The 17,559-nt window shown below is 39.2% G+C and overlaps 1 protein-coding gene across 2 annotated transcripts; it reads right to left on the bottom strand.

Moving 5' to 3' along the window:
- Positions 1-1,993: 1,993 nt before the first annotated feature.
- mrasa (muscle RAS oncogene homolog a) lies at positions 1,994-14,546 on the bottom strand. Of its 2 annotated transcripts, XM_066687742.1 has the most exons (7): positions 14,371-14,546; positions 11,093-11,340; positions 8,838-9,044; positions 7,871-8,024; positions 6,527-6,626; positions 4,892-4,971; positions 1,994-3,398 (listed from the first exon to the last, which is right to left on the bottom strand). In XM_066687742.1, exons 3-7 carry the CDS (start codon positions 9,028-9,030, stop codon positions 3,299-3,301), a joined length of 627 nt encoding a protein of 208 aa, XP_066543839.1. In that variant the 5' UTR covers positions 9,031-9,044; positions 11,093-11,340; positions 14,371-14,546; the 3' UTR covers positions 1,994-3,298. The 2 variants fall into 2 exon arrangements, with proteins under 2 accessions (XP_066543839.1, XP_066543837.1); XM_066687740.1 differs by lacking the exon at positions 11,093-11,340 and having other exon boundaries at positions 14,371-14,545.
- Between the last annotated feature and the right edge of the window lie 3,013 nt (positions 14,547-17,559).

Here is a 17,559-nt window from a genome sequence, read left to right as displayed (position 1 = left end):
AACCACCAATGGATTAGATAAGATTGTGTTTTGTACTACTGGAAAGAGATATAAAAATATCAGCATAGGTACAATCTGCATTGGAAGGGCTTGGGTATTCGATATGAAGAGGCCCCGTCATACAAATCTACAAAATACAACTGTCCTTTACAGTGCAATAGACTAGAATACATTTTCTATAACCGCACGACAAAAAAAAGTCTTGCTCTAGCACATGTCAGACACATCAATTAAACACAGTTAGGTTTATACCTGATAGAAGTGGACATATGCCATATTAGATATAAGGGATTGACCTCCACCAGTTATGTAATTCAGTTAAATATTTTTTTATGTGTTCTTAAAAAGATACAAATTACATCACTGTAACTGTTCCAGCATTTTAGCCAAAGCCTCTTCCAGGCATCCTATTTGAGCGGATAGAAATAAACATTTAAATCGATTTAACTAGTGGAGAGTAGTCCCTTGCATCAAAGTATCTTTCTAGTTTAAAATGCTTATTGAGGAAAAAAACACCCGAGTTATTTTATACTCACTTTATACATTAAAATCTGAACTAATCAATATGTAAATCTTGGGCCCATTGCCTTTACATTTAAATATAGTTTACTCACTTTCAAAATACAACAGCCACATTTTACTTGCTCCGAGTAATATTTAAAACAGTAATCCCCCCTACTTATGACACGCGTGACCTTTTAAAAACTGGGTTGTCCCCTATATGCTGCAGGTATTAAAAACAGGCTTTGCAATAACTCTGTATGTAATTACACCAAGTAATTTTTGGGCTCAACAATCTTCTGAAGAGTTTAAGAGCAAGTATTAACAAGCACAATTTCAAGAGATTATCCATAACAAAGTATTCAAATGTGTTATAAAATGGTCAACAGCAGGAAAACACTTGCTTTGGATCTGTATGTATTAAAGGAAATACAATTCACGACATTTGAACTTCACCCTGTTTTGTACAAACAATTCACAACACCAAGTAGGAATTTCTTGTTAAAGCTATCCACTCAAATCTCTAATCATTGGGGTACTGCCATGCGTCCAATTTAACTCCAGCAATAAAAGATACACATCTCCCCTCGCACAAAGCTTTTCCTTGATCCAGATTTTATTACTTCAACGTTTCAGTGAGCGAACGTTATAATTAATGGTACAGAGGGTTGAATGGACCAGAGAGAATAAGCGAAGACCTTTGTCACACCAAGTACTTCTGAGTGAGCGCAAGTGTGGGAGAATGGGGACGACACTCAAAAGACTAGATTGTCTCTGAGATGGAAGTTAAATCGTGTCAAAGATGTCTAATGTCCAAAGACTTAAATTTCCCCCTATGTGCCCCAGTGTTGAACAGTTTCTTGGCTGCAGGGAAGAGATTTAGGTTATGAAGCATGCGTTTAAATGCTCATAAACAGTGAAGATAAAACATTAAATTAATATTATTACACAATGATTGGTATTATTCCATCACACACTGCATTACAGTTCTGGGCAATTAGTTTAAGAGCTCAGCATTTTACTGTGAAGGACATTTTACGGCAAAAAATCGGTCATGCTTAGATAGAAAAGTGGTGTACTTTTTCCTGTGAAATTAGGAAATATTACAAAGAAACCTGAGGTCAGTGAATTGACAATTATTTTAAAAGATAAAAGTTCTTCCTTTTTAATTTATTTTTTTCTTGTGCTTTGTGGTTTGTTTGTTTGGCTTGCTTTGGTTAATAGGTTGAACGTTACCCACTCACCTCTCCGGTATAAACTGAAAGTAAAAATAAATCTATAATTGGTAGATCTAAAATTAGACGCACTTCAGAGTCATTGTACATATCTTCTTGACTTGTTTTGTTTTTGTTTTTTATCCTTAACTTAATTGAAAGCAGGTTCAAAGGCATCATTTTGTTTTGCGATTGCCGGTCAGGGTGACTTCTCTCGCCCATGTGGGTTATTTGAAACATTACAATGAATACATTTAAAAACAACAACAGCCAGCATGTAATCAAAATTCATTTTACTATTACAAAAGAGACGATCCAACTTAATTTTGGGGACACCATAACCTTCCAACCTCACAGACGTATGTACTTAGTATTACACAACATCTTTATTTTTATGTTTAACAGTTTAGGGTTTCACAACAATCACTATCGCTGTCTGTACGGGTTTCCTGTGCTTGCACAAAGTATTGTCTTTCCTTTGTCTTTTCACATTCATACGAGAATGAATCTTTAGTAAAACATTATGATCAGGTATTGTAAAGATGTGATAGTCCCCATTTTAAAACTACACAGAATGGGGGGAAGGGGGAAACCGGGGGGATCAAGAGATGACAATTTACTACAGGAAACAGTTGTTCGTTGTCATCTTTATCTGCAAATAAAAGTAAAAGTTGCCTAGAGTGTATCCATTACTTTCCATCTGTCAGAATAGCATATATTAAAAGTGCAAAAATGTATTTTGTAACAATCAGTTATAAATTGTATCTATGTAGCCTTCTATTTTCTTTTTAAACCATCTTTGTTACTTAATTTCTCGATCAGAAAAAAAAAGAGGGGGCCTTTGAACACTTACAACATGCCAATGTACAAAAAAAAAAAAAAAAAAAAAGGGTCGTTCGAAAACAGTTTTTTTTTTGTTTTTTTATAACTTATGGGCTGCACTTTGGCCGCCTTCCAAGATTTGACACAATGTCTGGAGTCCCACGCCAGCTGGAATTAATTTTGATGTCCAAATTCTTATTCACTTCGCTTTCAGTTCAGTTTTTTGGCACGGTTCTTGGTCCTCATACAAACAGCTACGTTATTTTCTCTCTCGTTTTTTTTTTTTCCTTTTTATCTAAATACCAAGTCTCCAGTGTTCATCAGCTGTACTTCTCGGCAACATTGTGAATGCGGGCCAGGGCTGCCTTTGATTCAAAATGGCTGCCCGTGAATCACCACCGGAGCACAAGCGTGTTTAGGAAACCGGGAGAAGGCCCTCCTGCTTTGCCAAGCACCTGAACCGTCTCGGTTTGCCCGTCCGGTCTCCTGAATCGCCCTCACGTTGCTCTTCCTGTAGAACAATCTTCAGATCACATCCATTCCTGCAGGGCGGCACATTTCTGGAAGAGAGCAGTTCCCATTCCCTCTCAGTATCTTTCATTACTGATCCCCTCCTCAGAAGCACAGAGAAGGGTTGGAGAGCTGTCAGCAGGGAGTTTGAACAGTCACAGGCTTGTTTTGCTCTTTCTCAGTTCTCTTTTTTTTCTTTTTTTTTAGCATTATAAATATAGCACAGTTCTCAGAGCTGCCTGCTGCGTCTATCACAAAATGGCACAATGCAGTTTATGAGAGCCTGTCGAACGGTCCCCTCTCCACTTGGTTTTCTTCTTCTTCTTTTGACTCTTCTCCGGTATCTGTTGCCTAAGTGAGGAAGGCGGAGAAAATATGTTTATATGGATCATCTAGGCAAAGCAGTAGCTGCAATAATTCATGTTTGGTCCTTTTGAAGACATTAGTCTTCACTCAGAGACGATATAGTCAAAATGGTAGTAACAACCCCAGATACTATAGTAGAATTTACATTTTGACAGGAAGTAACTTTCAAAAGCCTTTACTACTTCTACATTGTATGTTATAGGTTTACCCAACTCCAGTATAATAATAAAACTCTCCTTGACTTTTAAAAGCATTACGGTTTCATGTGTTGTGACAATGGGGACAATAATGCTGGAATGTAACTTGGCAAGACTGGTCGATCACAAAACACGTTTAAAATATAATGTACAAAAATGTAGCCCCAAACACAAAGCTAATTGTATTTAAATATGTTCCAAATCCCTCCGTCATTAAAACCAGCTTACCATGAACTACCCAAACCAAATTATAGGACTTTGCCAAAGACTAAAGCATTGACATAACAAACAAACAAACAGCGTCACGCCACACCCCATTTCAGTGTTAATCTGACTGCTCAGAGATGTGGTACAATGTGCTTATATGCATGCGTGTGTAATTAAAACACCATGTATTTATTCCTGTGCTTCCTGAGAAAATACCCATATGAGCCTCATACGGCTTTGATGCTTGTTAGACATGCTGGAAAAAATAGCATGACCGATTCTGTGCTTAAACCTAAAGACATGATCGTTGTGAATGTTCTGGCTTTCAGAAAAGTTTTTTTTTTTCTCTACTTTAAATTTCAATCCCTATCTACAATCCTCTGAATTCTGCACACAGATGAGTTCTGTTCAAAGCACCTTTACAATACTTGTAGTTCAGGCTTCTTCCTGGTGCTATAGCATAATAAATAAGTTGGGGGGGTTGCCTGCTCTATATCGTGTTTGGGGAACACGATCTGGAGATGATCTTTGGCCAGTTTTGCCTTCATGGATAGTCAGATATTATAAGGGGATTGAAGTTCGTGCAACATGCAGTGTTAGAATGGTACAGGTTTTCTGGAGTAAACAAAAGTACAAGTTTTAATTAATTCATATGAGTGATGCACTCTTAATCTATACTTTTGGACAGACTTTTGAGTTGGGCGGGAAACAGGGCTGTTACAGGGCTGTGAACGCTAACAGTGTCATTTTATCAAATCAAATTACCTTGTAAATAAATCTTTGGAATGGACTCTAGCACGACTACAAATTGTCACAATCAATTTTGACAAATCTAAAGTAACAAGTACACTTTACAAAGCCACAAGTGTATTGCTTACGTCTTCTTCCCCATCTTTCAAGCCTCCGGTACCTAAACATTAAGTTCTAGTAAATGTCCTCTTTCGAGAGAGAGAGAGATGGGGAGTTGCACCGATTATATTTTTTTCACAGTTGATAGAAAAGGTGGCCCATTATGTGGTGCATACATTCCTCAGGTGAGCACAGATTTGAGCGTAACAGTTTTGAATGACCTACCTGATTACCCGAACAAGGTCATGGAAAGCTTTGTCAACATTCAACGGTGGGTCCTTTGCACTGGTCTCTATGTAAGGAATCTACAAAGAAAAACAACACCATGAACCAAAGGGGATTCAGGACTGCACAGGATCTTATAGTCTGGAATGGAAAATATTTGATCCTTTTTTGTGCCATGGCACAGAACAGCAAAAACAATTTCTTGCCAGTTCTCATGGGTAAAAACCTGACAAATAGTGTGGATAACACTTATTTGTATAGTATACAGTAATCCAGTATAGCCCCCAGTCCAGCCTTCTGTTCTGTAAGCAGTTCAGTCATATTAATACGGACATTGATTTAGAATCCATTAGTATTTCTAAACGTAACACTTTTCCAAGAAGAGGATTAAAACAAACATAAACATCAAGAAGAGAATGAAAGCTACAATATAGCTGCAGATTGCGCTGAATTATATGAAATGAATATCTCGCAATCAGTCTCTGTACACATCAGCAGTAGCCAGGGGAGTCTCACTAACAGGAAAGCAAACTGGCTTTCAAAGTTAAACCGAGGCCATGAAAAGACCTTTTACTTCACACTACAACCACAACCGCACAAACTAGAGCTCTGAAAACATGACAGCATCGTTCCCTGCAGCCTAGCGTATGTGTGGTGCTCTAGAATAGCCTTTCATTGTTTCGTTTTGGATTGGCTTGTCGTTTTTTCTTATGCTAGCGATATTTCCAAGTTATCAGGCGCCAAAGCAGTGCACTGCACTAAGATCCTAATCACATGGCCCACTCAGGGAGAGGGTCAGTGAGTGGGCATGATATTTGAATATAAGCATGCCCAAGGTCATTAGTAACAGCAGAATGTCCTTATTTGCGCTAAAGAACCACTTTGTTCTCCCTTGAGGAATGAAAAGAAAAAAAAACCTGCCTGTTGCCTAATCTTCTTAATGAAAGGAGCACAAATGAAGTGGCCCTACAGCTTTTAGAACGAGACAGAGCTTATATTATCTCCTGCAAGAGCCCCTATAATTGCTCATACAGAAACTGTACAACGATTACACAGCAATCCTAAAATAACCTCTCTGTGTCCCCTCTTCACAATTTACAATAATTATATTGGTAGTTTAAAGTACCTATATGGGGGGTTGTTTTTATTACCGATTTAAGAAAAGCCAAATCCTTCTAATCAAGCGGAGAGAATTTGGACTGTTTCTGACGAACACAGTTCTTCAGCTAAGCCTTCCCTCTCCCTCCCCGATTCCGTCTCTTGTTGGGGCCGGCGCTGGTCTACACCCCCCTCTCACGGGCTCTCAGCTGTGATCTACCACGTGGAGATGGGATCTTGACAACGGCAAAACAGCTGCAACCCATCCCTGTGTTGTCTTACACTCTGGGAAATGTGGTTCCCTGCCGCAGATCTGTGGGTCAGCGAAATGCAGAAAATAATCATGCAACAGTACAGTTCAGTCTGTCTCTCTCCAAGCTGTAGGGTTTTCCGAAGTCAGTCTCTAAGGTTTTCAAGAATTCCAGGCATTGCAGGCCTTCCTCACTAAGGCCAAGTAGTGAAAGTGCACGATCTGTTGTCCTTGTAGCTGCTACAAGCCGTCCGTTTACAAAGCTTGTTCGGTTCTGAAGTACTTACGTTATATTTAGCTGCCATTTCTTTCCCCTGTTCGCTTGTAACTTTCCGTAAGTGCACCAAGTCAACTTTATTTGCCACCAGGATCATTGGAAACGATTCCCTAGAAAATGAGAACAGGATTGCTTGGAATGTAATCTTTAATCTCATTTAAAAAAAAAAAGGTTTTGATTTGAAAATCCCACACTTCATATTTATTATTTACATCTGCATACACAACCCACTTGGATGGAACAGAATTGACAAGAGCTCTGCATTTTGTACAGGAGGAGCGCTTTAGCGGTTAACCATTATTCCACATTACACAATTTTTACAGGAAACCAAGAGATGAATGTCTGAGGGTCAGCTGAAAGCAGTGGTCACTTGACTATAGTCAGATGAGCCCGTACACATTCAGACAAGGAACAACTGCATATCTCTCAAGGCAACACCCTTCATTTAAGGAAATACTTAAGCGTGGAACATGCCACGCAGTTTTTATTCACTTCCAGGACGCCTCAACGAGTTACTTTTTAAAATCTATCACAGATATGTTGGCATCGCTCGGCAGGCTTAATCCCCAGATGACAGTGCCTAAAGTACTGGGCAAAATATAGTGCTTGCAAACAGCTACACGTGCACATTGTGGTATTCGCTCTTAGCGTTGCCAAGATCCATCACGTTCTATCAGGAAGGAGAGATGCTTTCAGTCTCATGCTCACCGTCAATTTTACAATCCAATCCGCTTACAAATTATCCCCCAGGAAAACCATCTCAGCAAATAATTGAACAATTTAAGGTTTTAAAACAGAACATATTTGCTAATCTTATTATTTTCAAATCACCATGAGGCTCAAATTTTATTTCTACATATTGCATATCAGACTACAATTAATTGCTCACAATGATCACTTTTTGATCATAGGGCATCTTGCTTTTGGGATGTGGGATGGACTTTATTTATCTATCATTGGAATGGCTAGAATATTTTCTTAATGTTTCCTCTGGCTTAAACTCAAACTCAATGTATCCTAATGATTGAAGAATAGAAGGAGAAAAACTTAATAGGCATCTTAAATGTACATAATTTGCATACATGTCAGTAGCTGAATTAGTTATACATTGAGGAGAAAGTTGTGTGAAAAGTATGCAAATAGACTTAAAAGTCCATATGAAGAATTGAAAAGCCATTCGGATGCTTCTTCATTTCCCCTTTAAACGTAAATATTTTCACAACATTTCCACAGTCATTCTATATTTTGGGGTTATTATATCAATTACACCACAACAGATTCATTTATGCATTCATTTTTCAGCCAGTGCACAGAACTTGATTATTCAAATAAACACAGATCACACATTCTCACCTGTCTTTAACTCGGAGAATGAGCTGGTGAAATCTGTCCACGTGTTCGAAACTTGCTTTGTCCGTCACCGAGAACACGATGAGGAAGCCGTCCCCGGTCCTCATGTACTGCTCTCTCATCGCGCTGAACTCCTCCTGCCCGGCCGTGTCAAGAACTGAGGAAGATACAAAGCCCACAGCGGTAAGAGACCAGAGGACACATACACAAACAGGACGGACACATGTCTTCTTACCGGAGGAAACTAGTTATTACAGGACTTCACACGAAGGAAAAGATACAGCTTCATCGCAGGAATTATTCATAACTGTACAAATCATTGCACTTCAGTCTGAATTCCCTCTCATCTCTTTGAAGTTAGAACAGAATTCTCTTTATTCTGTGGATTATATTTTGTGGATACGAGGGGGGTCTTTCATACCTGAAATAAGGCAGCTGGGGAAGGGTACGCTGCATATTTTAAAAATAACAGCATCTTGTATAGTTCTAACAAATGTTCTTGTCTAAGCTGTTAAAAATGTTGCCAAAGAGAAGAGACAGTGAGAGACTGGACATCTTCCAAAAAAAAAAAAAAAAAGGATGAAAATGAAAGCCACTGTTTTTGTAATTCAGAGTACTGAATGTTCCAGAATCCCCCTGTTCTTCTGTCGTATGGGGGGAAAAAAGCTCTTTGATCTAGTTTTCATCATTTAAAAACACAAATTCAGCACAGCCTGTCGGTTTATGCTTCACTTGCCACAGGGTGATGCAATTCTTTTTTTAAATTCAGTGATCTAGCTCAGATCCTAAACAAAGGTATTTCCTGAACATGAGTCACAAATCCACATAAATTACTCATTTTCTTTGTTTGAGGAAAAAAGGACAATTCGCTGCAGCATTCAGAAAACAAAATTACATCTGTGTTTAAAGTTAATGTGTAAAACTGGGTCCTACTAAAGGGATACCAATGCAAAGCTTTTGGAAGGCTTACCATCAAGAATTGCCCATTGACCATCAATCTCTGTGTGCTTCAAGTAAGAGTCTTCTATAGTTGGGTCATAATCGGGCACAAAGATCTTCTGGAAAAACTGAATAGTAAGAGCACTTTTCCCCACGCCTCCATCTCCCACAACCACCAGTTTGTAGGTCGGGAGATTGTCACTGGGAACAGCGCTGGTGGCCATGGGTATAGCTACACCTGGAAAAAAAGGAAACCATGTGAGCCATATTAAATATTCTCCAAAAGAAAGAGGGCTAGGAAAGAAACATCACTCCACATTCAATGGCCGTGACAGAATCAGCCACAAGTCAGGACTCCCAATGCCAGGAATAATCTAATACTTCATGTACTACACCTTCAATTTGCTTACAACATCAATTTGTGATGTATGTATTGAAAAACATCCGTGATTGGAGAGGCAGTTATGCAAACTACAGATTTGCGTAGGTCAGCATTACTGTAATATTAGAACGCCTCAAGGTGGACATTTTGCAAGACACCATGATAGAAAACCTTGTGTTATTCTGTGGAACAGTCTTGCTCAGATATATTACTTACAAGAAATCTTGTCATTTCCCGCTGTCAGTGTTGCAATTTCCCCTTTCCTCAAGCAAGTTTTGAAGCCAAATAAACATCTTTCGGATAGCATGATGACAGAATGTGTGTTCACTTTCGCTGTAGCATCAGCTCAAGCGTGCTTTAGACTCCGAGTGGGTGGGCTTACGATATTGGATAACTTGTCGCATGGCATTCCAGCGTCACTGGCAGGATTTGTATACAAGAAACCCCAACCCAGCTTAGAAACACACTTCCAACACACGCACAACCATTGCGTACCCATTCCAGAGGAGATAAAAAAAAATGTACTCATCCCTGCACAGTCCTGACGAGGCCATGGTTTAAGCCTTGCAGTCTGCAACAAGACCACTGGGCTGCCAGGAAACCGGGTCTAGACACAGGGATTACTGTGCTCTGTAATTGTGGCTTTTACTTGGCTTTCACTTACAATGTCCAAACTATTGCTTCAGTAATTTGCTGGGAAAATCTTTTTTTTGGGGGAGGGAAAAAAAGAACAGTGGCCTGCAGACAGTGAACTGACATTCAGACTGAAATGGCCTTGGTGCTTTGTTTTGCTTTTCTTCTTTTTCCCTTGTGCCATGTCTCTTGACCTCATCTAGGATACTGCATAATCATAAACTATATTTGTATAAATCCTGAGCTGAAATAGAGGCTGCAACTCACAGGCCCAAAGCACATATCTCCCTGGTTGCAAAGGGTACACTGTTATTTTACCATCATAAGAGCACCCTTCAAAGATACAGCCCATCTAGCATTTTGTGAGTGCTTATATACTTATATATATCTTATATACTTTGAATACATGTAGGGAAGTAATCAAGCAATATCGAGTAAAACTTTTCATTTGAAATATGATCATTGAACTACTGTTAACCAGCAATGGATATACTTCTACGTGTAGTTACACATTAGTTTAGCATCCTATTTTAATACCTGCCCACAACCATTTGTTTAATTTGTTTAAAATAGTGTTAAGCCCAATATTGTATCAAGTAACTGACAAGAATCCCAAAAGCAGTTTCTTAAATGTCTTAAACCTATAGGATCTGGCAGGCTAAGTTTAGGGAATAAGCAATAAGCAGTATCATTTACAATATATACTTTTTTTCTGTTATTTTGTCATAGAACTTTTCTTCCTATATTAAGAATGGTTCTAAAAATCAACATCTTAAAATGAAAAAGTGTCTCCTTTAGAGGGAATGTATGCATTGGGCTGCTGCGCTCCCACACAGGGAAAGTGCTAAACAATACACACTGCACTACTGTATAAGGACAGGCATCAATGAGCAATGTTTCTATTTTGACAGGTAACCAAAACAGAAGCAAATATAAAAGATGGTACATTTTGGCGGTGAAGTAAATGTTCTGTTATTGCACCTACCAGCTGGGGTATAATTTCCTTATTTCCTTAATTTCCTAATTGTAAGCAAATTCTGAAACTGCTATTTAATGTTTATTTAATGAAGGGGCAGGCCTTCAACATAGGGTTTGCATGGAAAAACTAAAAATGAAAATGGATTTCATTAGACTATTCCAGGATTACTCTTGTTCCAAGAATTGGGTTTACAGCACTTTGAAGCACAGAGATAAGGTCTCCGTCTGTCACACAGTCTCAGAAGGTAAAATGCAAATATTGGAGCTCTGAATAACATGGTGTTGCACATCACCTTCAACTGTTTTTAAAATTAGAACTCCTATGCAATCACTTTGAAGAGGTTAGCTTGTACTTGTTCAGGGGATGCGTCTTCCAGGCTGCTGTCCTGCCTTCATGTCCTTCACAGCTGCTGGAGAAACACCACCTACAGGTGCCTGCGTGGCTGTGTGGTCCAGAGAACGGCATCTCTGGCAAATCCAAGTGCACCCAGGGAGACAGCAGCTTTGAGAACACACCCCCTGCATGAATGCAAGCTGACACCTTGAAAGCAATTACATTAGACTTGTTACTTGTGCATTTCAAAGCTCCTCAGTATTTGAAAACACATATTATAGGCAATATTTGGGCAGTTACAGCAACTTGAGGTGACCAGATAATGCTTTCTTTTTCAGAACCCTTGCGTCTTTATCACAAAGATGACAAACTAAAAGGTTGATTTTTAAAACAAGTTACACTATATAGTAAAGAACGACCTTCCTCTGAGAATGCAGGAAAGATACATCCATTAAATGGGGTGGTATTTCTCATTTCAGCCAACAGTATCCCAAGCCATTAGTATTTAAACATGCTAAAATAAAATGACACATTACCAAATCTTAGCTAATGTAACCCCCTTTAGGGTTCTTTAATGAAAGCAATAAAAAAAAATCTTAAAGCAGACACTTTTTAATGTATTTAAATCATGTGAATTCAGTCCATTTGATGCAAGTCTTTGAATGGTGTTGATTTTGGAAGCAAGGATAAGTACTGGCAGTTCTTCATCTTTCACTAAAAGGACACACACACTGACCCATCAGATTGGCGGCTGGTAAACAATTAACCTGTTCTGAATTCTCTCTCTATGACAGAACATCCCATGGGAAATTATATTAAAATATATATTATATATTAAGTACACAATGCTGCTAGTCCTGTAGGAAACTGTCTGAGACGCTGACAGCTTAATTTCCCCTACAACACAATGGAAGGAAACGGGTGGTTTCCTTTCTCACCACATGAGTAACATGACAGCCAAGACCAGGAAAGGTATTTCTTCCTTTAAGGAATTGCTTCTTAGTGAGGCAAGCCCTCTACAACAATGTCCTATACATGCTTTCCACGTCAGTTTTGGTGAGAAATCTACTCCCATCGTGCAGGGTCTGGGACAGTCCAGGTTTTTTCTTTGACCTGAGTCAGGCTTCTGAGCTTTCTTTCTCCTGCCAGCCATAGTTGCAGGTGATGTCAAAGTCTCAAGCTGAGATACACAAAGGCAGGCTTTTCCTCCATGCTGGAATGTTTGGCAAGGGGAACGAGTTCATGGGCTTCAGCCAGAACACAAATCTGCAAAGCCACAGACGTGCGAGTTTACAGCAGTTAAAGGACAACAATTAAACCTTAAGCAACAGGAATGTTCTCTCTCTTTTTGTTTTCCAAAGCTGCATATTTAGGGTTTGTTTGCCTTTCATTCCAAAGTCAAAGTGAGAGTACACTTTCTAACTGGAGGGTAACAGACTAAGATCCAACCTGCAAGTGCTGCAACTGCTCTACACAAACTATGACGCGTCACCTTGTCTACAGGGGTATAGAAGTGTTGTACAGTACATTATTTGTACACTGAAATTTAACTTTGTTCTTAAGTGTCACTCTTAACCTTTACAGAACTGAAGACAGGGCTACGGAGTGCAAGGTGCCAGGCTGTGCAGTATGTCTGCAATGTGCGAGTGCTATTCTTCAAATTCACACGTTTTGCAGGTAACAGTCCTCCAGACAAAAGGTTATGATGCAAAGTACTGCAAATTTCACTTAATGGTCTCAGTGTAAAAAAGTAACCACATTCCTCCTCCATCTCCTCCTCAAGTACACAAAACTGCTTCTTCACACTGGTGCCCTGCTGGTCTTGCATACAGTCATATTAAAACCACACATGCTCAGCGAGGGCTCCTCTTTCACATTTACACTTAATGAGATTGCATCTGTTCTTGCACATTTCCCTATTGTTCCACCAGCGCAGATAGATGCAAATAATAACAGTGTTCAGTGCAATCTTGCATTCCTCAACCCCCCCCCCCCCAAACCCCACACACACACACAATACTCATCTCAGAAACAAGTCCTAGACAGAATTTGATTTAAATCATTGGACCACTCAAACTAAACCGTTCACTTTAAGCACAACTTCCAAGAGTAGCATTATTCTTATTACTGCTGTAACACACTGTCACTATCTCGTGACTTGGTATTAATTTCCTCAAAAGAATGTGGCTACTTTGTTTCAGGAAACGAACTGATGGGATGTCTGGATTTTACTTTCCTAGATGTCCCCCCATTATACAGTTAAAGGGGAGTACAGACAATCTGAGCAGCATTGTGAGGGGGTTTATTGAAGTATCCACAGTCTATATAACAAATGGCATTAAAAGTCTAACAGAGTGATGTCATCGGCCTTTATTGACTCAGACTAGAAACAATACTGCCTTATTGTGTGCTTTTCACAGCAGCCCCCATGCTTAGTAACACACGCATTATTAGGCTAAAGCAGACATATTCCTCAAGTGAAACATCACAAATGCTTCAGATACACACAGAGCAGATCTGATTGTCCTTTAGACTGTAGTTGACAGCTTCAGAGTTGTCACATTATTCTATATCAGTCAAGCCATGTCTTGTTACATACATGCAACACTACACACACTGTCAGCTTTTGATATATAACCAATTCAAATACATTAAAGAGAATAATCAACTTAAAATAAACTGTATCTTCAAGAGGACACTATGTTAAGACATTGCGGTTGTCATGTTAAGCAGCAATGCACTACTTCCGCTCTTTACCAGTAAACCAAGTTGGTTTCTTGATATATAGTTTTTTAATTTCACAGGAGGTCATTGCCAAGCGAAAGCACACCAAGTATGCATTTATTAGAAACTCCAGAGTGACATCCTGTACGGTTTCAGAGAAAGCAATGGTTTTATTTAATGGCAGATCATTTCTGGTGTATTGTGATCAGCACTTTTTAAAACAGGCACAACTTCACACACATGCCACATTTCATTTTCCCCCAAAAAGCTGTATTATGAATGTAGGCTATTTAAAAACACATGCCAGGCGTGTTACCTTGAGAGTTTAGGAAGTTTCAAATGCCACAGCGTAGCAGAAGGAAAAGGAAAATGAAGTCAAGCAATACAGAAAAGACATGAATAACACTCACAGTCCCAGAAGGTCCTGAGCAATAATCCCACATCCATCATCTCTCTCTCTCTCTCTCTCTCTCTCTCTCTCTCTCTCTACTACAACTCATACACAGAACTTACCAAGAAACGATTTGTTGCTGCCGAGAAAATCAAAAATCTAAATAAATCAACCACTTTCATAACCCGGCGCCTTCATAACTGTGCGGTCAGATGGATGCCTGTGCTGGCTGGGTTCAGGATGCTGTTTATTCAATGAAAGGACCAGTCTCTCCGCAGTGGAACGCACACTGTAGCAATTCTTTATATTGCAACAGCTGATACTATAAATAGAACTACCTCACGGGGGTGTCCTCTGGTGCTGCCGCCGGTTCAGATCATCTCTCTGAGTTGTTACCGTGAGAAATAAGTGCATTCCTGTGCGGGATAGTGTTTCCAAAGGAAGAAATAAGCTCACGGCTGATTTTCTCTTTTCTGACATGCAGCAGCCCCGAATGGATGCAAAGTGAATACCCTTGCCGACAAAAGTGGACTCGTCCATCGTGCTACAGCCTCCGCCGGTCCGCATTTAAGGTGGAATATGTGTCAAATCTGGCACTGCGCTTAAGGTGGTTCGCAAATACTGAGGTGTCTTTTTCAGATATGAGACACCAGTTGTGTGGTACCTTTGTATTCTGCGGGAGTTTTCAATGTAAATCCCCTTAACACCCACAACAATCATAAAATAGATATACTAAGCAAAGTAGGTGTGCTTTCTATTGCGATGTTTGTGTCACAACATGATATAGAGAGTGCAACAGATTAACCAATCATTACAAAAATAGAAAAATAAACAGTCTATTGTAGGTATTGGGGCACTGGTTTATATTCAATAAACTATGGATGCCTTATCCTAGAAGCATTTCTGTTCTGCAGCACAAACTTGTACCGTACGCATGTTTTATCAATGTGTATGAGCCCTACAGATGGTAGGACCATGACCATGCAGACTAACATGCTCATCTGGTTGATAATAGCTTATTGATCCGAGGACCTCATCAAGAAAGATCTTATTGAATCAGTATCAACTAAATGGTTAGGTAGTTTGTTCCGAGCCCTCTCCTAGTAAGAAGCACCGATCTCTTCTGAACACACTTGCTCTTAACTATTATTGAGGTATCTTGACAATTGAGATGATCTCATCCACACACACTTTCCCTCCCCTAAAGAGGGACACATATAGCTATGGTCTGTTCCTCAAATTAATCATTAATGACGACAGGGAGTCAAAACCTTGGTTTAATGTCTCATCCAAAAGACATCACTTTCTAACAGCAGTGTCCCTTCACAGTGTCCCATTTCTGGTCCAAAGGGAAGAGCACCCCCTACTGGTGTACCAACACTATCTTGATCATCCTTAGAGGTCTCCCCTTCAAGAACTGACCAAGCCAAGTTTAGTTCAAACCAAGTTCTGCTGGCCATCTGTGATCTTAAAAGATAAGGCTGCAGGGTAGTGTGTGACTGCTGATCAGAGACCTTTTTCTTTCTCTCCACAACATATAAGATGAAAATAATTGAGCTCATATGTAATGCACTTTGATCTGACAAGATATTCACATAGATACCCTTTATTTAAAAAGAAAATACATTCCTGTTAATTCTATTGTGCTTTTCCGAGAGAAGCTGAATATTCACCAGTCGTTTGTTATGAGTGCTGTTTTGACATGAAGAAAGAATTGAAGAAAACGTAAGAAAATGCCTTTTTGACTTATTGAGGAACGTTTAGTTTCGGTTTTGCCAGCAGATCTGTTTGTAATTATGATCATCAGTGACCTCTGCTTCAAGTACATGTTACAAGGTTAGGAAGAACAGCTGTGCGCCTTTGTCCACAATCATTACACACCCCTGTTAAACAGACACACATGTTACAACCTCTCCAAATCAGATTGGCTTATATTGCATCACAGATGATTGAGTGGGCAATCCGTTTCACTTCATTCTCCCTGGCCTGAATTCAACACGTTTACAGTATGTGTTTATTTTTAGATTCTATTTAATGACATTTTACATGTATTTTCTTTCCTTCTACTTTTAGACTTGTCACAGAACTCCTATAGAGAAATAAGTCCTGGGGGCAACCTTCACAGCTCACTCATAACATAACTACACCAAACACCTTACATTCCTCCCATGCACGGTTGGTCGTATAAATGTAAAAGTCAATGATCTTCTCTCCCTGACTGAGAAAGATCTAGTTATCAGCTGTCATATCAATTAAACCTTTATCCATGTTATTTACTGTGTACTTATTGTTTAATCACACCTGAATTTCCACACTGTGTGATATTCACCACAATATACAACATGTCAGCTTGTACCCTTTATAAAATCATCATGTTCACTTTCTTTAGATTAGATTTCACTGAACATTAATTCCTCGTTATTCAATTCTATTTAAATGTATATGAAACAATTACCCAACAGCAATGAAATACACGATTTATTTCCCTTATTCCTGTAAATGTACATTTCCACAGATTATTTGTCTGCGTAAATGACCTTTTTGAGAACATTAACTTGGTTTGAAGCTTCCGATGAGCAATATTAATAGCAATCATATACTGATCAAGCACCAGCACAAAAACAGGTTCATACTATAAGCACAGATTTTTATTATGGACCAAGAGTTGCCTAGCAACAGCAAGCCTCATGTTAGCACCCCCCCACACACGTTTCCCAGCTCCTTTCCCAGCCACTTCTTCCCGAACACTGTGTCGCTTTTACAATTACACTGTGCCTTGAGCATAATAATAACAGGGCAGTTTGGGACATTCAATCTAAAAAGTAATAAGGGAATATAAAGGTTGCGCAGGCAAATATGATTTTAAGATACAGCATTCTGACACATCACAGGGAAAATGTTATGGAAAAGGGAATTCTCATTACAAGAACAAACCTTTCTTGAAGGATAATACGCTTTAAAATGTCTTGGTTACAAATCACATCAACAAGGCACACCTGTGCGTTTTCACATTGTGTAAGAAGCCCCTCTGTTTATTCAGTGCTATATTACTCCCCCTTTTAACAAATTGGTTTGCTAAATCTGCTCTAAGTCTTTTAATCTCAGGCTTGTTTTTTTAGCTCTCAAATGGAAGAAATAGTCTTCAAACCATTGCATATCGAATGTGACACATTTGGGGAACGTGAAATGATCCGTAACTGTTGGCCTTACATTTGCAAAGCTGCCGTATTTGTCTGTTTCGTCAAATTCGATAACGACACAGGGAAATGTGCATCTGAGGGTAAATGCCTTGAATTGGTCTAGTGTTTTGA

This window comes from Amia ocellicauda, chromosome 16, assembly GCF_036373705.1.
Source record: "Amia ocellicauda isolate fAmiCal2 chromosome 16, fAmiCal2.hap1, whole genome shotgun sequence".
Lineage (NCBI taxonomy): Eukaryota > Metazoa > Chordata > Actinopteri > Amiiformes > Amiidae > Amia > Amia ocellicauda.
The sequence above is the reverse complement of the archived record's forward strand: the minus strand, read 5'-3'. Positions and strand labels throughout refer to the sequence as shown.